This window comes from Pimephales promelas, chromosome 17, assembly GCF_988280905.1.
Source record: "Pimephales promelas chromosome 17, fPimPro1.hap1.1, whole genome shotgun sequence".
NCBI lineage: Eukaryota > Metazoa > Chordata > Actinopteri > Cypriniformes > Leuciscidae > Pimephales > Pimephales promelas.
In genome coordinates, this window is record NC_142785.1 from 34,201,737 (window position 1) to 34,223,649 (window position 21,913).

At 42.1% G+C, this 21,913-nt stretch overlaps 1 protein-coding gene across 3 annotated transcripts; it reads right to left on the bottom strand.

The window, feature by feature from the left end:
- Positions 1–1,429: 1,429 nt before the first annotated feature.
- Positions 1,430–21,692, bottom strand: mtr (5-methyltetrahydrofolate-homocysteine methyltransferase). Of its 3 annotated transcripts, none has more exons than XM_089122452.1 (33): positions 21,530–21,692; positions 20,753–20,967; positions 20,335–20,424; positions 19,728–19,797; positions 19,554–19,646; positions 19,142–19,248; positions 17,906–17,965; positions 17,665–17,759; positions 17,200–17,300; positions 16,815–16,876; positions 16,666–16,733; positions 16,446–16,525; positions 15,780–15,892; positions 15,545–15,685; positions 15,282–15,467; positions 14,280–14,459; positions 14,085–14,201; positions 11,780–11,920; positions 11,479–11,568; positions 10,902–11,054; positions 9,872–9,973; positions 9,677–9,777; positions 9,442–9,509; positions 9,094–9,214; positions 8,593–8,674; positions 8,009–8,107; positions 7,674–7,749; positions 7,336–7,491; positions 7,066–7,250; positions 6,651–6,851; positions 3,763–3,955; positions 2,934–3,046; positions 1,430–2,088 (listed from the first exon to the last, which is right to left on the bottom strand). In XM_089122452.1, the coding sequence occupies exons 1-33, from the start codon at positions 21,561–21,563 to the stop codon at positions 2,002–2,004; spliced, it is 3,780 nt and encodes a 1,259-aa protein (XP_088978578.1). In that variant the 5' UTR covers positions 21,564–21,692; the 3' UTR covers positions 1,430–2,001. The 3 variants fall into 3 exon arrangements, with proteins under 3 accessions (XP_088978578.1, XP_088978577.1, XP_088978579.1); XM_089122451.1 differs by having other exon boundaries at positions 20,753–20,964; positions 21,530–21,689; XM_089122453.1 differs by lacking the exons at positions 19,554–19,646; positions 19,728–19,797; positions 20,335–20,424; positions 20,753–20,967; positions 21,530–21,692 and adding an exon at positions 19,410–19,483.
- Between the last annotated feature and the right edge of the window lie 221 nt (positions 21,693–21,913).

The following is a 21,913-nucleotide window of genomic DNA, read 5'->3' on the forward strand; positions in this document are numbered from 1 at the left end:
TATGTCCATGAATATAAAACGAGTTCATCGTATGGAAGCCTATTTCTGGCATACCCTATAATAAGAAATCAAGCTTAATTATGACCCAAAAAGTCGAAAAGTCATAATTTCTACTTTTTATGTTTAATGACAGTATAATATTTAGAAAAATAAAAATAAAAGTTGAAATTATGGCCCAGCTATACATTTTTGTAATTTACAATGTTCCGGGAACGTTCGTTTTTTTATTATTTTTAATCGAGTCCATTAATATGTTAATGAAAAAACTGATTCACAGATTTACACTCTAAGCTGGTTTTACGTTAAGCGCCAAATAACGCTGGCTTCAATACAATTTTTTTTAAATTAAACTTATTCACAGACATTAAAATTATTAGCTAACAACTACATTGCATTCATTTCTTACCACTGCATTAGCGGGATGTTCTTCTCTCTTTTGGTCAGTAAAAAACAAACAAAAAAAACTTCTCTGTTGACTTCGTTTTCTCCTCAATTAGACGTGTCAAATCTCTCTGAAATCACACGATAATCACGTGTATAATATATTAATTTTAAGTAACTATTCCATAAAGAGGTCGATAAAGTAATGTTAGTCAGTCAGCAAAACGAAATGACCGTTATGTTTAAATTACTGCTACCCGAGTTCGCGCCTTTCTGTGGAAAACAGGAGCTCGCGCATTACTAACAAACACGTATGATGATGATGATCTGTATGCTTTTTATACTACAGACGTTATTGGATTTATCCGAAAATTATAATGCGTTTTGACTTATCATAACCAGGTTTTAATAAACTGCATAATACACGCTGTTAATGAAAAATTACATTTAATTTGGTTGTAAAACTAAAACTTAATATCCTTCAGAACGTTCAGCCAAGGTTCCCAAAAATAACCAAGTGGGAACAGTGTTTATAAATTATTGAAATGTTAAGATAAAATCACTGAATTTACACAATGAGTGCAACTATAAAGTGACACTCATGTTGTCTATTAGTATTACATCCCATCTAAACTGAGATATTATAAATGTGATATTATAATACATGATTACAATTCTTACAGGTTTTGACTAAGAAAACAAAAATATGCTTCAGACTCATGAATCATTAATGGAAAGAAGAACCTTCCATAGACTGTGTTAACTCTTTCTAAACTCTAACACTAGAACTGGCTAATATTACACATTCATATTTTAGTGTCTTTAATTAACGGGCAGGTATCTTTTTAAACATAAGTACAACATTATCATTGCACTATCAAATGATTCATTTAAAAGTAAAAGGATAAAATTAGGATAGAAATATGAGAGTAAAGTTATAATGTGAGAATGTGTGAACTAAACCTGATGATCTGAAACCTGAATGATCAGGTAATAATCTCATTGGTCTAAATATAGTTACACAATTACAACCATAACAAACACAGAGTTTTGATTTAGTGCAGATTTATATGAAAATATAGGAATACATCTTTCAACAGTCATCTTATCAGAAATTTTCACAATGTTTTTCTCAGGTGTGAAATCAACAAAACTGTAAAATTAAAATTAAAAATTGTAAAAACTAATAACGGTTCTTATATTCTAATATTAACACTAAAACTAGGCGTTTGCTCTTATGGACCTCAGACACACACATTTGAGCATAAAGTCAAACACAGAAAGTTAATACTGAATTTACAATGTCTAAAAGAACTGATCCGTTTCTATGATGACATCAGAAAATAAAAGAAATAATTAAAGGATCTGCACGAGTCGTTAAGTTAAGATTGTGTTTCTAACCATTATTTTCTGTAAATCTAATACAGTTTCATTAGAAATCAACCTGTAAACCCCCAGGCCTAAAAATAAAGTGTGTTGGTCACGGTTCCGTTAAAAACAGAACTGTAGTTAAAAGCGGCGCTCTGACGGCACCTCTGCAGTGTGAAGATAAGAGACGGCGTTCAGCACCAGAACCGAGCGAGCGGAGGTCCGTCACAGCAGGAGAGCGTTCTGGAGCCGTCAGTCGGTGTCGTAGCCCAGGATCGGACCCAACCAGCGCTCCACCTCACACACCGTCATCTGCTTCCTCTGCGCGTAGTCCTCCACCTGCCCGAGAGACAGAGTGTGTGTGTGTGTGTGAGAGAGAGAGCCCTCAATACTGAGTTTGTTATGATTGACAGCTTGGTAACCATAGCAACATTCTTGCGTCTCACATTTTTGACCAAAGTCCCACTGCAGTGTGTGCATGACCCAATGTGAAATGTGTCATTCTAAAATAATTTGTAATGCATTATTTATGCTTTGTAACGCACCTTATAATGCATTGTATGATCTCATGAATAAATTATTATAGATATTTGTTCTATTTATTGAACACCGTTAGAAAGTATAATGCATTGTTTACATGAATTTTACATGTAAACGTGAATTTTAACTGTGTTTATAATTTATGAAAATATACAATGCATTATAACGATCATTATGAATCCCTTTAATGGATTATACATAACTCCACCTGTGGTGAAAATCCAGCTTTTAATGTCGTTTATGTGTGTATGTGGTGTAATTAATCTGCTTTAACACACACCATGTGTAAGTTGATAAGTGAGTTGATTACTGAGTCTTTCCTCCTTAAAACTGCAGTGAACCAAAGACAGTCTCAAAAACACGCTTTGAAATCGCTGGTGTTTCTGACGTCACAAACCAGTTTGTAACCAATCAGATCAACGTGTGATCGCCAACCAGTGGATCTCTGAGTGAGTGAGTGGAGGCGGGGTTTGGTGATCAAAGAGGATGTTTTAAAGGAATAAATTGATTAACTTTAAGTAAAGTCTTACGTAAATAATTATAATTATTTAAATAAATAAAAAAATCTGGGAATTTTTCACTTGGACATGCTGAAACAAACTCCGTCATTCAACACTGTGCGCTGTTCACCGCGAGGCTCGTACCTGCTCTCGAGTCACTTTCCCCACGGCGAAATAACAGGATTTGGGGTTGGAGAAGTAGAGGCCGGACACGGATGCGGCGGGACTCATGGCCAGAGACTCGGTCAGAGCGATACCTGCGGAACATGAAGACACACGGGATAGGGCATCCTCAAACAATCACACAAACAAACGAAAGCAGCCGATGTGTGAGTGAGCCGTGTGTACCGTTCGACCAATCACAGCTCAGGCCACGTCTACAGTAATCCCGATACATGTGAAAACGGCGTTACCGTTTAACAGCGCTCTCCGTCCACACTAGTGTTTCAGGCGTCTCAGTGCGGATGAGAAACTTTCGGAAAACGGCTGAAAACGCTTAATTCCCCGTAAACCCTCGCAGAAGATTAAACAATAAATAATAGAGTTATCGCGCAATTCTTCTGTCAGGATCGTTTTATTTAGCAGAATATCTCAGCATTCACTGATGGTCCAGGTCGCTCTCACTCGCTATTATATTAAACTTGACATAACTTACTTTTAAAATTTTTGATTATTTCTGCACTTAATGCCCAATACCTTTTCATTGAATTTGAACATCTTATTTGTGTGACTGTATACTTGAATGTTTGTACAACATGCGTCACATGACCAAACTTACACCTGTATTTAAGGCGTTTTCACATTTATCCACTTTGAAGAGTGTTTTCAAAAAGGTTCGTTTTCATTGATAGATGCGCCATCTCAGTGTCGCCAGAAGATAAAGCGGAGAGAAAACGAAGCGTTTGAAAACAGGAGCGTGCCTGTCGACACCGATGCGAGACACTCGGCCAATGGGAGCGCAGCACTGCCGTACCGGTTTTCTCCTGAATGTCGGCCAGTTTCCACATGGTGAGTTTCTCTGTGTGGTCGGGTTGGCTGGGATACCCCGCGGCCGGGCGGATGCCATCGTAGCGCAGACGGTGGAGGTCAGAGGTCGACAGGTCCTCCTCTCCGCTGTAACCCCACCAGTCCCTGCGGACGCGAGCGTGAAGCTCTTCCGCGAACGCCTGTGGAGGAACACACACTCAAACACTGCAACACACACTCAAACACTGCGCTGGAACTGCACACTCACAATGGAGATCGCCAAAATAACACGCAATTCTGACTCTATTCAATTCTGACTCTATAACGCAATTCTGACTCTATAACGCAATTCTGACTCTATAACGCAATTCTGACTCTATAACGCAATTCTGACTCTATAACGCAATTCTGACTCTATAACACAATTCTGACTCTATAACACAATTCTGACTCTATAACACAATTCTCACGCAATTCTGACTCTATAATGCAATTCTGACTCTATTCAATTCTGACTCTATAACGCAATTCTGACTCTATAACGCAATTCTGACTCTATAACACAATTCTGACTCTATTCAATTCTGATTCTATAACACAATTCTGACTCTCTGACTCAATAACACAAACCTCACTTTATGACTGTAACACAATTCTGACTTTATAAAGCAATTCTGACTCTATAACGCAATTCTGACTCTATAACACAATTCTGACTCTATAACACAATTCTCACGCAATTCTGACTCTATAATGCAATTCTAACTCTATAACACAATTCTGACTTTATAAAGCAATTCTGACTCTATAACGCAATTCTGACTCTATAACACAATTCTCACGCAATTCTGACTCTATAATGCAATTCTGACTCTATAACACAATTCTGACTCTATAACATAATTCTGACTCTATAACGCAATTCTCACGCAATTCTGACTCTATAATGCAATTATGACTCTATAACACAATTCTGACTCTATAACATAATTCTGACTCTATAACGCAATTCTGATTCTATTCAATTCTGACTCTATTCAATTCTGACTCTTTAACATAATTCTGACTCTATAACACAATTCTGACTCTATAACACAATAAATTCTGACTCTATAACGCAATTCTGACTCTATAACGCAATTCTCACGCAATTCTGACTTTATAACACAATTCTGACTATAACGCAATTCTGATTCTATAATGCAATTCTGACTCTATTCAATTCTGACTCTATAACACAATTCTGACTCTATAACACAATAAATTCTGACTCTATAACGCAATTCTGACTCTATAACGCAATTCTGATTCTATAATGCAATTCTGACTCTATAACGCAATTCTGACTCTATAACGCAATTCTCACGCAATTCTGACTCTATAATGCAATTCTGACTCTATAACACAATTCTGACTCTATAACACAATTCTGATTCTATAATGCAATTCTGACTCTATAACACAATTCTGACTCTATAATGCAATTCTGACTCTATAATGCAATTCTGACTCTATAACACAATTCTGATTCTATAATGCAATTCTGACTCTATAACGCAATTCTGACTCTATAACGCAATTCTCACGCAATTCTGACTCTATAATGCAATTCTGACTCTATAACACAATTCTGACTCTATAACACAATTCTGATTCTATAATGCAATTCTGACTCTATAACACAATTCTGACTCTATAATGCAATTCTGACTCTATAATGCAATTCTGACTCTATAACACAATTCTGATTCTATAATGCAATTCTGACTCTATAACGCAATTCTGACTCTATAACATAATTCTGACTCTATTCAATTCTGACTCTATAACATAATTCTGACTCTATTCAATTCTGATTCTATAACACAATTCTGACTCCGACTCTCTAACGCAAATCTCACTTTATAACTGTATAACGCAATTCTGACTCTATTCAATTCTGACTCTATAACACAATTCTGATTCTATAATGCAATTCTGACCCTATAACGCAATTCTGACTCTATAACGCAATTCTCACGCAATTCTGACTCTATAATGCAATTCTGACTCTATAACACAATTCTGACTCTATAACACAATTCTGATTCTATAATGCAATTCTGACTCTATAACACAATTCTGATTCTATAATGCAATTCTGACTCTATAACACAATTCTGATTCTATAATGCAATTCTGACTCTATAACACAATTCTGACTCTATAATGCAATTCTGACTCTATAATGCAATTCTGACTCTATAACACAATTCTGATTCTATAATGCAATTCTGACCCTATAACGCAATTCTGACTCTATAACGCAATTCTCACGCAATTCTGACTCTATAATGCAATTCTGACTCTATAACACAATTCTGACTCTATAACACAATTCTGATTCTATAATGCAATTCTGACTCTATAACACAATTCTGATTCTATAATGCAATTCTGACTCTATAACACAATTCTGACTCTATAATGCAATTCTGACTCTATAATGCAATTCTGACTCTATAACACAATTCTGATTCTATAACGCAATTCTGACTCTATAACATAATTCTGACTCTATTCAATTCTGACTCTATAACATAATTCTGACTCTATTCAATTCTGATTCTATAACACAATTCTGACTCCGACTCTCTAACGCAAATCTCACTTTATAACTGTATAACGCAATTCTGACTCTATTCAATTCTGTCTATATAACACAATACTGACTTTGTAACACACAATTGTGACTTTATAACAGGCAATTTAATATCATGCTATTCTGAGATAAAATGTCACAATTGCCTAATTTATTTTTTATTCTGTGGCGGAAACAAGCTTTCATAGATTTTGACCATTTGAGAGAAATCTAGAAGTTCCCCTGAGGCTGAAACACAGCTTCTGAATGTTTACCTCAGCGAGTCGGTCCGCCAGCGCTTTGACCATGATGCTGTTGTAATCGTCGTTCTGCTGCTCAAACGTGCGGCTGAGCTCTTCCGCTCCGAACACGGACACTGCGAACAGACCCACGTAATCCTGAACGCCGCTGCCGCGAGGAGCCACGAAGTCCGACAGACACAGGTACGGCTCTGAGCTCGCGGAGTCCTTCTCGGCCTGCGGGAGAACACGTGGAAACATCAGGAGTGGAACACGTGATGCGCGTTTCGCATGTTTCGCTAATGTTGCCCTTCACGTCACGTCACCTCAGCTAATCCGCCTCGCTGCACTTTTCGTTTATCCGGGAGTGATGCGCGGCTCCGTTCAAAAACACTATGGGTGATGTCACACACACTACGCACTGTGTTTTTACAGTCTATGGTTTGATCACCTGCTGTCGGAGGCCGTGGAAGGTGGCGATATGTGACGTGTCGTCATCACTGTACACGATGATGTCATCGCCGTCGCTCTGAGCGCGCCAGAATCCCAGAATCCCCCGGGCATGAAGACCTCCGCTGTCAATCAAGCGGTTCAGCAGCTTCACAGCGTCATCATGGACACGCCGAGCCTCCTCTCCTGAAACACACACACACACGTTAGAGAGGTCACCCACGCTGACCTCTGACCTCCGTACGCTGCCCCTCCAGCCAATCAGACGCACCCACGGTTTTGTCCTTGAATATTTTGGGGTATCCGCGGTTGGGGTATTTGCCCCTCAGCTGCCACACGTCAAAGAAGGGCTTCCAGTCGATGAAGTCCACCAGCGAACGCAGGTCATACGAGTCAAACACGCGTGTGCCCAAGAACTGCGGCCGCACTGAGAGAAAACACACACACACACACACACACTGATATAACTAACACTGTAGAGCAACTCTCTGTCATTCCTGAAACCGAGATAATACAAAACTCACTCTCACACACACACACACACACACACACACACACACACACACACACACAGCTCCTGTGATCAGCTGGTTAGGGGTTTACACACACCTGGTCTGGGCTGCGAGAGCCAGTCTACATGAAGGCCCTTCTCTCGCGCTCGACTCAGAGACAGGAAGCGTCTGTCCTGGAGGACACACACACACACACACACACACACACACACACACTTCAGTCTGCGCACTGCAGCTTCTGTCACACTGAATAACTCCCTGTATGAGGAAAAGCATAGCTGGTGACAAAACATTTCTAACATTTGGACAGTCAATACACAAACTGTAAAACTGCAGACACATGCATTTCCTGTAAAGCTCTGGAACGATATGCATTGTGAAAGCGCTACACAAATGAGTGTGAACTGAGTTCAGGTCATGTGACCGTCAGACCTTCAGGGAGTCGTAATGATCCTGTCGGATGTCCTCATACTCGTCTCGGAGCTCCTCGAAGAAATCCTCACGCACAGCTTCATCCAGCAGCTGAGAGCACTGCACAATCATCATCATCACATCATCATCATCATATCATCATCATCATCATCATCATATCATCACCATCATCACATCATCTTCATCCAGCAGCTGAGAGCACTGCACAATCATCATCATCACATCATCATCTTCATCATATCATCAACATCATTATCACATCATCTTCATCCAGCAGCTGAGAGCACTGCACAATCATCATCATCTTCATCATCAACATTATCATCATCAACATCACATCATCTTCATCATATCATCAACATCATCATCATCACATCATCTTCATCCAGCAGCTGAGAGCACTGCACAATCATCATCATCATCATCAACATCATATCATCAACATCATCACATCATCATCATCATCATCACATCATCTTCATCACATCATCTTCATCCAGCAGCTGCTGTTTTAAACTGTGCTATACGTATACATTGTCATTGAGAGAGAGAGAGAGAGAGAGAGAGAGAGACATGTGCCTCACCACTACTACGCTGCGGGACGCGTCCAACACGTGAACGACGGGTGAGCTGTAGCGCGGGGCGATTCTCACCGCTGTGTGAGTCCTGACAAAACACACACACACACACACACACCAGTCAGTTCATCCACCGTAACCAGACGATGCATCCAGTACTGTAAAACCGTTTTACTAAATTAACGAACATGATATTCTCCTAAAGAACTGACAGGATCATTTTGAAATTTCAGAGCATCATCAGTGTGATTAACATAAACATTTAGAAGCAATAACTACATCAATCTCACTCAAACATGATAAAATATGATAATTCTGAGTGATGATGCAAATGAATCAGTGAATCAAAATGATTCATGAAAAAGATCCAAACTGACGAACTGATGTGTGTCTCTTATTTAAACAGCAGCAGCAGACACAGATGTTCAGTTTGACTCTTCTCCATGATTCATGAATCAGAATGATACTGTGAACTGATTCGTGTAAAAGAGTCAAACTGCGTCGTACTTGGACGTGGTCGCTCCGCCGATCAGCAGAGGAGTCTTCAGGCCCAGACGCTCCATTTCTTTGGCCACGTGAATCATTTCATCCAGAGACGGAGTGATGAGACCGGAGAGGCCGATGACATCTACACACTCGTTCAGAGAGGAAGTAAAGTTACCACAGTCACGCATTCATAAACACTGACGACAGGGATGGGGCCAGCGCTCAGGGTTTCGCCTGTCCAATATTCTCGGGTTCATTTTTAAACAGAATCAACATTAAATATTCAACCATGTTGCTTTTTGATTCAAAAACATTTGTCATTATTTTACTTTCATAGGAGATCACACACACACACACACACACACACACCTGCTTTGTTCTGAATGGCCTCCCGCAGGATTCTGTCACAGGGAATCATCACTCCTAGATCAATGACCCTAAGGACACACACACACACACACACACACACACAGCGCTGGGTTAGAATGACTGATGGCAGTGTTTACTCGCCGGTCTTCAAACATCTGCTGCAACTGAACGGCCATTAAATACAAACCATCCTCAAATCACACGCCAGGAGCAGTGCTTAAACACACACACACACCTGAAGTTGTTGCATCCCAGCACGACTCCCACAATGTTCTTGCCGATATCATGAACGTCTCCCTTCACCGTGGCCAACAGAACCGTCCCCTGATACGGGTCCTGCAGAACACACACACACCTGAGCAGTTCACAGTATCTGTCCCATCATGCTCTCTGAGATCATCATCAGGCTCCTCTTCTTCATCACACTCACCGTGTCTTCCTCAGATCCCGACATCCTCTCCTGCCTCTCCTTCTCCATGAAGGGAATCAGATGCCCGACCGCTTTCTTCATCACACGCGCCGATTTGATGACCTGAGGACACACACACACACACACACACACACACACACCAGCCTGTGATGGACTCCACTACTGTCTTACACCATCAATCCAAATATGTGTTTTTTTATGGAATTTTGCTGTTTATTGTAAATGATTTATGGGTGACATCATCATTGTTGTGTTAATAATGTTGAATCACAATCAGTTCCTCTTGCAGCTTCTGTGATGATGTGGGCGGGGCTTAAAACCTGTCACTCACAGGAGATCAGCCAATAGCAAACCACAACCATCCAAATCAATTCACAGACAAAATCAAGCCCCGCCCACAGACACAATCAAGCCCCGCCCACATGTGTTGGTGTTCCTGAAGCGCTTCACTCGATATACGACACAGAGGAGAAGAGACCAGCGCCGCTTCCCTTCCATGACGAGTTTAACATGTTATTATTCTACATGCTTCATTAGTTATTCTAAATTTTAAAAGATTGATGTATTCATAATCTAACATCAATTTACACTCTATTAATTAGTAGTCCAAAAGGGGGTTGGCAGCGATACCATAAAATAACTATTTTTGAATCCACATTTTTTCTAAGAGAGTTTGTGTTCACTAGAGAAGCTTCAGTTGCTCTTTAGTAGATGTTAAATCTTCTTCATGAAACTTTATTTTGAATCACTTGTAATAAAAAAAAAATTGTATTGTATTAAAACTTATTTTTATTTCTCTCTCTCTCTCTCTCAGCTGTGTAAGGGGATTTATAATATAGTATGGTGAGTCCAGTATCGTGATACGTGTGACACCGCTATATGCATGTATTAATTATAAACTGAAGCACTTTGGGAAACAACATTAAAGCTGCTCCATGTCTTCAGCTTCTCTGCTGATGTAAGCGAGCTAATCAATATGAGAAGATACCATCATCTTCCTCATCATCATCAGTGTGTGTGTCTCCAGTACCTGAGGTAAGAACATCTTCCCGGCCCCGAACAGATCTCCGACCGTCTTCATGCCGTTCATGAGCGGCCCCTCGATCACGTGCAGCGGCCGGGGATACCGCTCCGACTGAAGACGAGCCTCCTCCGTGTCCTCCACCACATGCTTCTCTATTCCCTGAGAACACACACACACACACACACACACACACACACAGCTTCATTATGTCTAGTCCATAGACTGAATACAAACATGTGCAACAAAGCAGATTAGCTGAGGTGACGTGACGCTAATGCTAGCACACAAATGGCTAATCAGCGGTAATCCACCTGTCACTCAAGTGGCCACGCCCTTAATTATGCAGAACTTTAAGGCTCAATATAATTTAAACGATGACTGTAAACACGTGTTTTTCTGCTGTAAAGTTGGGCATTTGAACATGCGGGTCTATGGGAGTGAGTCTCTAGTGGCCAGAGGAGGAACTGCAGGCTAACTCACTCAGAGTCCATTCAGGAGAGAGGCGGGAAGGTTGAGCTTGGTCTGGTCTCTCAATCTTCTGATTGTGTGTTATGGGCAGTGAAGTGTGTGTGTGTGAACTGACCTTGATGAGTGCGTACTCCAGCCGCTCCTCCACGCTGCTCTTCCTCCACTCATCCGTCTGAACCACCTTCTTTCCTCCTTTAGCGTTATTCTACACACAGCAGAACACATCAACATGAGGAACACAGACGGACACCACAGTTCATGACCCTCTCCGCTGATCTGAGATCTCTTGGCATGATTCAGCGGATGGTTCTGGTTCTGAGCGGATGGTACGGGTCTCGGGTTCTGGTTTAGAGAGGATGGTTCTGGTTCTGAGTGGATGGTACGGGTCTCGGGTTGTGGTTCTGGCTCTACAGTACCTGAGCGTACAGCAGGAGCTTCTCTGTGGCGTCTGGGTCTCGGTTCCAGATGATGTTCTCACAGAGCAGCAGGAGCTCTTTATCGATGTCGTCATACACCGGCAGATTACCAGCGTTCACGATCCCCATGTCCATGCCATCCTGCACACACACACACACACGTTTACTGTTGCTCACGAGTTTGTACAAGGATAAACCTTCTTATCCATTAAATATCAGGATCTCAGTTTCAGGACTGCAGTTCTAGGACACTAGTGTGTGAGTGAGTGCTGACCTGCTTTACTGACTGAGCTGAGACTGAGACGAGACTGAGCTGAGACTGAGACGAGACTGAGCTGAGACTGAGCTGAGAAAAGACTGAGACGAGACTGAGCTGAGACTGAGCTGAGTCTGAGAAAAGACTGAGACGAGACTGAGCTGAGATTGAGTCAAGACTGAGACGAGACTGAGCTGAGACTGAGCCTGAGACGAGACTGAGTCAAGACTGAAACTGAGCTGAGTGAGTCAAGACTGAGCTGAGACTGAGGCTGAGCTAAGCTAAGTCTGAGACAAGACTGAGACGAGACTGAGCTGAGATTGAGTCGAGACAGAGTCGAGACAATACTGAGCTGAGACAAGATTGAGTCGAGACTGAAACTGAGCTGAGACTGAACCGAGACTGAGACTGAAACAAGACTGAGCTGAGACGAGACTGATACTGAGCTGAGACTGAGTCGAGACTAAGACTGAGCTGAGACTAGGGATGGGTACCGAAACCCGGTATTAAACGGGCCCCGGTACTGAATTTTAAAAAAAACGCTGTATCGATAAGCTCGGACGTTATCGGTTCTGCTGTCGGTACTGGAGAAATTAAGTAAATACACGTAAGTTAGGCTATTATTTATTATTCCTATAAAGACGATATTTTGAAAATGTTTATATCGCCAGCCATTTCTATATATAAACTATATTTTAATTAAACCATTTGTCTGTGATGCAAATTTGCAATTCGCATTTCGCAGTTCAGAAGAGAGAGAGAGAAGAGAGAGAGAGATCTCTCACGCAAAGCCACAGCACGCGCAACACGACAGCCCTTGCTTAATGAGTGACAATGAGGACAGAACTAAACATTCAACGTGGTTACACTTTAGATGTGGGGTATTATTCTAATATATTTCATATTTCGGCTTCCAAAGATTATAAAAAGAAGATATTTGAGATAAAACCGTTAAAAAAACGAGACGATCTGTCCAGCTTAACTTTTTTTAATGTTACTTCACAGCACTGCGGAGCGCTGTCAGTTCTTCCTAAAACCCAAATGTAACCATCAGAATCAGCACGATCGGCGATTGTCTATGTGAAGCGCTTTGAGTGTCCAGAAAAGCGCTATATAAATATAACGAATTATTATTATTATTATTATTATTATTATTATTGTTGCAAAATGCTGTTAAGATAAAAAAAAAATGACTAATAAAAACACAAAAGCCTGCGCAAGAGACGCTGTTCACAAGGCGGTGCGCGCTCCGAAACGGACTGCAACGAGACAAGAAAAGTAGCCTATACTTGGGCTTTGTGTGTCCTTAACTATCAAATATACATAAAAATGTCAAAAAGACCAGCTCTGAGATTCACTTAAACACAGTTTATTCACTTAAACACAATTATGTCTTAAATGGACGTAAATAATAGGGAGAAAATGATGGTGCATCAGTTACCGATTAGATCTGCACTCGGTCTTAAAGGGGCAGCAGTCTAATAGCCTAAACCTGCTGACGATTCAGCCATTAATGCAAATCAAACAACAAAAGGCAGAAAAAAATCACTCACAGCTTTTGAATGAGTAACTTTAGATTTAATAAGCATTAATCTATCTATGATAAACTATACAGTGCTATTTTAGATTTGATTACTAGGTTTCTTTTCAGACAGAAACAATTACCTGAAAAGATATGTTAGTATATAATTTGTATCTTTGATTAATTGTATTCTTGTGTTTGTACTTGTTTTTTTTCTTATGTGTCCTTTTTGTATAAACAAAAAAAGCCTGCACACTGCTGCATAACAAAAAGATATTTTTCTTCGTTTTGCTTTTTCTATTTTACATTTCAAAATATAAAGTTTAATTATGTTCTTAATTCTTAAAAACAAAAAATAATAATAATTAAAAAAAAAAAAATAAAAACACCAAAAAGAACCGATAAGAATACCGTTAAAGTACCGGATCGATAAGCGGTATTGGTAAGAGTAGTAATACTGATAAAACCTTAACGATACCCATCCCTAGCTGAGACTGAGTCGAGACTGAAACTGAGCTGAGACTGACCTTGATGGCGTGGTAGAGAAACACTCCATGCATGGCTTCCCTGATGACCTCCATCCCTCTGAAGGAGAACGAGAGGTTGGAGAGGCCACCGCTGATCCTCGCGCCCGGCAGACTCTCCTACACACACATTTAACAACTTATTTATGTCCACTTAAAAACATTATTTGTGTGTGTGTGTGTGTGTGAGAGACAGACCTTGATGGTGCGTGTGGCTTTGATGAAGTTGACGGCGTACATGCAGTGCTCCTCCATGCCGGTGCCGATGGTCAGGATGTTCGGGTCAAAGATGATGTCATTGGGGTTGAAGCCCGCCTCACTGATCAGGAGCTGATAGGCTCTCGTACAGATCCGCACCTTCTGATCCGTTTCAGTCGCCTGGACACACACACACACACACACACACACACACACACACACACACACACACACACACACACACACACGTCAGCAGATTCACTCACACTCATTATTAGAGGAGTTTTTTATATTTAGCATGTAGTGTCTGTATGGTAGGTCAAGGTCTCTCTCTGCTTCACACACACACACACACACACACACACACACACACACACAACATATACAATCAAGCTGGACATTAACTTCCTTCTAGATCTGCTGTACAATCTTATTATTTCCTGTTATCTCTGTAAAGCTGCTTTGAGAAAATCTGTACTGTAAACATGAAGGAGACTTTACAGGGAATTAAATAAAACGAGGCCTAAAACAGAACATGATCTTTTAAAATGTATATTTACACCTATTTAAGAGTTATGCATATTTGAAATGCATATAATTCACAATTTGAACCAACTAATCAACTGACGCATATTTGTCATTGATGAAACAGGTCATATACAGCTGTGTTTCCCAACCCTGTTCCTGCGCGTGTTCTTTGTCTCCCTAATCAAACACACCTGATTCAACTCATCAGCTCATAATCAGATGGGTTAATGAGCTGATGGGTTGAATCAGGTGTGTTTGATAAGGGAGACAAAGAATACGCGAGTGTTGGTGTGCCGCCAGGAACAGGGTTGGGAAACACTACAGCACAAACAATCATGGCACAGTTCATTACTAACTATTTGATTTTGTTTAAACAATGGGGTCAATGGGGTCCAAAATTGTTTGGTTCCCAACTTTGATAAAAATTGCAATCAACAACAAATCCACAGAAACTGTCCTCTGCCAGTCCCGCACCTGTCCTTCCTCATCGAAGGCCATGACGACCACCGCGGCGCCGTAGCGACGGACCAGACGGGCGCGCCGCAGGAACTCCTCCTCGCCCTCCTTCAGGCTGATGCTGTTCACGATGCCCTTGCCCTGACAGCACTTCAGACCCGCCTCGATCACGGCGAAGTTCGACGAGTCGATGCACAGCGGCACCTGCAGAGGTCAGAGGTCAGCAGAGGTCACCGGGTCAGTTGGAGCTTCATGTGAATGTGTGTGTGTGTTAGCTGGACCTTGGCGATGTCGGGCTCAGAGGAGATCAGGTTACAGAAGCGGGTCATCGCAGCGCATCCGTCCAGCATCCCCTCGTCCATGTTGATGTCCAGAACCTGAGCGCCCATCTCCACCTGGGCTTTAGCGATGCTCAACGCCTCCTGAGAGACAGAGAGATTATTTCTTAAAGTTACACATCTTTTTTGTAACAAAATTTAATAATAAAAGAATGTGTGTTCTGTCTGTAAATCAAACCTCATATTGTCCCGCCATGATGAGCTTGGCAAACCTGCGCGATCCGGCGACGTTGCAGCGCTCACCGATGTTCACGAAGTTTGTGTACGGGCCGATCCTGAACGGCTCCAGACCTGACACACACACACACACACAATATCGCATGTGGAGAGTGAGAGTGTGTGTGTGTGTGTGTGAGTGTGTGTGTGTGAGAGAGAGAGAGAGTGTGTTTGTGTGTTAAATTCGTATATTTATATATGAAGAGTTCAGATGCAAAAGCCTCTTAGTGCCATTTGAAATTTTCTTCTTTAATGATGATTTTTATCAAGCTTGTATATTTAAGTTCAGTAATTTCACTTAAATGGCAATGATAATTACCTATTAATTGTTATTTAAGTGAAATCACTGAACTTAAATATACAAGTTTGATAAAAATCATCATTAAAGAAGAAAATTTCAAATGGCATTTAGAGGCTTTTGCATCTGAACTCTTCATATATATATATATATATATATATGTATATTATAAAATAAAAACATCTACTTCAGTGCATTTGCTCTACACTAAACCTGAACCTCTGTGAGTGTTTTACACTGATGTTCTGAAGTCAATAATCTGCGTCTGTAGTCCAGAGAGTTAAACTGGAGACATGAGGAGTTGAGTCTGGTAGAAGCTCTGAGACGCACCTGACAGAAGCATATAATCCCTGAACACGTCTGTGGGAGGAACTCTGGGCTTCACATGACGCACACTTTCAGCAATCGCCCTGAAACACACACACACACACACTGCAGTTCAGCCATCTCAACACTAGCACACACTCCGACGTCAGGATGAATCTCACACACACACACACACACACACACACACACACACACACACACACACACACACACACACACACACCGGATGTGATCGGGTGTCGTTCCGCAGCAGCCGCCAACAATATTCACCAAACCGTCCACAGCGAACTCCTGCAAGAAAACAGTGTGTGTGTCATGAGAAACTCCACACACACACACACACACACACACGTCAGTGTATCGCTGCGCTACCTTTATATGCCCCGCTGTGACCTCGGGCGTCTCGTCGTAGCCTCCGAATGTGTTGGGAAGCCCTGAAAACACAGATCAGAGACACACAACACTCAACACATGCAGTGCTGGACAGAAACGTCCAGCTAATAACTCCATATTTCATCATAACATCACACACACACACACACACACACACACACACACACACTGCCAGTCTAAAGTTGTGGATCAGTGAGATTTTTATGCTTTTAAAAGAAATCTCTTCTGCTCGCCACAGCTGTGTTTATTTGATTAAAAAAACTGTAATATTGTGAAATATTCTTTATTTGACTGGTTGTGTGTGTGTATCCAGCGTTACTCATCAACAGTGGTGTGTGTGTGTGTGTGTGTGTGTGAGGCTCACCAGCGTTCGGGTAACAGATGACGAAGGCGCCTGTGCTCTTCCCGATGGCCTCGATGAAGGGCCGCATCTCACTGGCTCCCAGAGCGCAGTTCAGGCCGATGCTGGAACACACGTCAGAGAACACGCGTCAGAGAACACGAGAACACACGTCAGAGAACACACGTCAGAGAACACGAGAACACACATCAGAGAACACGAGAACACACGTCAGAGAACACACATCAGAGAACACGAGAACACACGTCAGAGAACACACATCAGAGAACACGAGAACACACGTCAGAGAACACGAGAACACACGTCAGAGAACACGAGAACACACGTCAGAGAACACACATCAGAGAACACGAGAACACACGTCAGAGAACACGAGAACACACGTCAGAGAACACGAGAACACACGTCAGAGAACACAGAGTCACTGCAGAGACTGAAGATGATGATGATGATGATGAAGATTCTCACCACAGCGGTTGAGCGTGAGACATGCTGATGACGAACGCCTCGCCCGTCTGACCGGAGAGTGTGCGTCCGCTCTTATCCACGATAGTGCCGGAAATCTACACACACACACACACACACACACACACACGTTTCAGGATATTAGTTAATCATATTTTCTTGTTTATACTCTCTCACACACACACACACACACACACACACACACACACACAGGTGAGGAGATGAGGTAGAGTGAGTGACTTACTAACACCGGTCGAGGTTCATAAGTGTCTTCAAACAGTCTGTCGATTGCAAATAAAGCCGCCTGATGGAAACACACACCAGTCAATCATACAGAAACATCACACTAATTAATTACACATCAATTAATTCATCTTGAGCCCTGCTTGAGAAGAGTTGATGAGGTGAATTGCTGATGAGTCAGGAAGCAGGGAAATCCTCAGGGGTGTGTGTGTCAGGTGTGTGTCACGAGCCACGACTTATTTACACTCCTCGGGCCAATTTTAAGGTCATAGTTGACACGCGGGCCGGGCCTCGGGCCTGTTTTAGGCTTATCTTTTTATAGCCTATTTTAGATATTACTTAAAATAAAATATGAGAAGATGACTATTGAAAAGCAAACATAGAAAGACGTTTTATAACCTATCACACTGACATATATGACTGACAGTCTGTTCACGGCACGCACACGCAGGGATCCGCGCGACCGGCTCGTTCTGTGTTCAGTGTCCCGCCTGAGCGTGACTTCAGCGCAGCTGGAAAAAGTACGACTGGATTAAAACTTTCCGAGGTGGATGCTGTGCTTTTCCTGCACGCTGCTCTGTAAGAGACTGTTTAGGAGGTGGTCTTGTTGTTTTTTGTTTGATTGGACTTTAGTTTCATGAGTCTGTTGGAAACTTTTGGAAATACGAATGGCCATGTTCTGTAGTGAAGACTTGATTGAGGTAAGATAATATAACCTGCATGTTTGTTTTTAATGTAATTTATTTGATTTGTTTAAATTGCATTCTCTGTATTGTATTGTAACAGAGCAGTTTGCCTCAGCTTTTCAAAAATGACAATAAACGTTTAACAAACGTTTAAACTAACGTTAATTGTCTGTGTGAATATGTTTAAGTTGTTTTATATCTATGGATTTTATTGTAGCCAAGTAAAGTGTTGATTTGAGAGGCTATAAATGGATCAAACATGTTTAACTCGCTGTCGTCATAAAAAAATAAATAAAAAGAAACATTAGTCTTAATTAACTTTATAAAGAAATTAAAATGATCTAAACGGTAACTACTTTGCCATTGAGGACAAAACATGTGTGTTTAAATGACTGCTGCAACAGGGCGGGCTGTGTAGGTGTTTTTTTAATAACGGGCTCGGGTCGGACTCGGGCTGATCATTCTGATGAGCTGTCGGACACGGGCCGGGCTAGGGCCTAGATTTGAGGCTTGTGCAGGGCTCTAGTCAGGTGTGTGTCAGGTCCTCGTACCTTTGCATTAGCTGTATCAAAGATGGTTTCCACCAGCAGAACATCAGCACCTCCATCCAGCAAACCCTTCACCTGCTCCTCATACGCCTCCACCAGCTCATCGAACGCTGAACACACACACACACACACACACACACACACACTCAAGTCATGCGTGACAAACAGCAGCACAGATGTTACCCTAACACTGAACACGCACACACACACTCTCCACTGACGGCGACACACACGCACACACACACACACACACACACACACACAGTCTTACTGATGTTCCTGTAGTCGGGTCTCTCCACTGACGGCGACACACACACACACACACACACACACAGTCTTACTAATGTTCCTGTAGTCGGGTCTCTCCACTGACGGCGACACACACACACACACACACACACACACACAGTCTTACTGATGTTCCTGTAGTCGGGTCTCTCCACTGACGGCGACACAGACAGGGTTTTATTGGTTGGCCCCAAAGCTCCTGCAACAAACCGCTTACAACCTGCCAACGACAACAACACCGTCACGAACGCTACGAACGTCACGCTACCATCAGATGAAGAGAGACTGCCGTGTGTGTGACCTGTTTGAGCTGTGACATCATCAGCCGCTCTCCGGGCCAGTTCAGCAGACGCTTTATTCAGCCGATACGCCTGACACACACACACACACACACACACGTTACTGACTCGACAAGTCATGCTTTATCATTTAAAGCGCCCTGTCTTGCTAATGTTGTTCAGAAGCATGTGAAGTCATGAACACTGTACTGTCAATCACTTCCATCAAGGACTCTGCCTCTCTAAGCTCCGCCTCTCTGAGAGCTGCTCTGCTCTGATTGGTCAGGAAGCGAACGCTCATTATCATATCTGAATCTCAGCTCTTGATCACAGTGATCTGAACAGTGACGATGGCGTGGGTTTCACCGTATCAATCTCAGAAAACATGAACACGAGCCGAACTCTTCCAGTCTCAGATACACTAGTGTTTGAGGGCGGAGCTAAGAGACGCTGCTCAGCCATTCAGGACCACAGGCGGAAATTATGCTAATTAGTTACAATTCCACGCAGGAAGTGCGACTGAATTACTGATGACTCTGTTCAGTTCAGAATCGCTTCTTTCTTTTAGGAGCCAAAAACTTGAGCTTTTACATTCAGTAATACAGGAGCACTTTAATGACAAACATTCACCAGATCCTCCAGGCCGTAGTCTTGCTGAGCGATGCTGGTGCTACTGAAGGTGTTGGTCTCGATGAGGTCCGCGCCGGCCTCCAGATACTCCTGCACACACACACACACACACACACACCGTTAGAAACTAGTGCAATGAACGAAAAAATATCCAGATGAGGATATGCAAATGATATGCAGATGAGGATATGGTAAACGAGGCGTTGTCAGCTCATATATGGTTATTTCGGGGAGGAGACGCATGTGGACACACTCTTCCTCTGACGGGTTATAAAGGGGATTCTGGCGTACGTACGGGTTTATACGCCTGAATATTTTTTGATGTACGATATTTTGTCCGCAGATTCACGTTTACCGCGGATCCCACGCACAGTTTCAGAGAGGGGACCGACCGTGGCCAGTGGTGTCACACACAGACCTTGTGGATGCTGTAGATGACGTCCGGCTGAGTGATGCTCAGCAGGTCATTATTGCCCTTCAGACTCTTGGGATGACCTTTGAACTCTTGACCTCTGAAATCTTCCTCTTCCAGGTTCCTCTGCTGGATCATCGTTCCCATTCCTCCGTCCAGAACCAGAATCCTCTGATGCAGGAGCTGCTCGAGTTCATCCCGGAGAGACGGCGCTCTTCCTGCTCCACACACACACACACACACACACACACACACACAGTCAGCTTTACTTGTGTAATGCTACATGACAGACTATAAAAAGAAGCTTCACGTCAATAAAGAGGAAAATAACAAAATAATGAAACTTCATCAAATATGACACGCAATCATTTTCAGCTGTAAACCAGCTCTACAGAAGATATGATTCAATTCATAACTGTTTTATAACAATTTAAATTATAAGTCAGTGACAATGATTAAAACAAAATCTAAAACTATGTGCAATCAGGATTAAAAATATTTTTGAATAATCTTTAGTGAATTTTGAGCAAAAAAAATGGTTCATTTAAATGCAGAAAGCGTGCGTGCACACCATCAAAACACAAGAGATCAAAGCGTGAGATGCTTAAACTAATCAAAATATCGTCATTTCTCTATGAACTCAGAGCTCAAGCACAGGTCACACACTACATTAAAAATACAATTAGTATTTGCATAAATCAGATTGAGTTTGACAGCTCCCGGCTGGTGCCGATGAAGCGCGTGCACGCGTCACCTGTTGCATCAGAACCGATCCGAACTCACCGGCTGTCGAACCGCGGTGTATCGTCGGCGGCATGGAGGCGAGTGAAGTCCCGAGACACTGAGAAAAACGATGAGGCCGGCCGGCAAACACTCGCAAACTTTCTTTGGGAAGACTTCTGTGCAACACGTGTAGGACGGCCGCGCATGCGCAGACTGACACGTGTACTGATGCGCAGGCGCACGTCCTGTCTTTGAGCCACTCTTCATAACGACTGTTAGTGTTACAACATGAATGTCTCACAGCAAAAAAAGGAGAAAAGCAGGTTGTTAAACTGGCTTCATTTAAACTATATATAATTGAATATGAGAATATGGTGTGATTCTCACACACTCGTCAGAGTCAGTGTGAACTTTGACCCTCAGTGTGAGAATCACCAGAGGAAT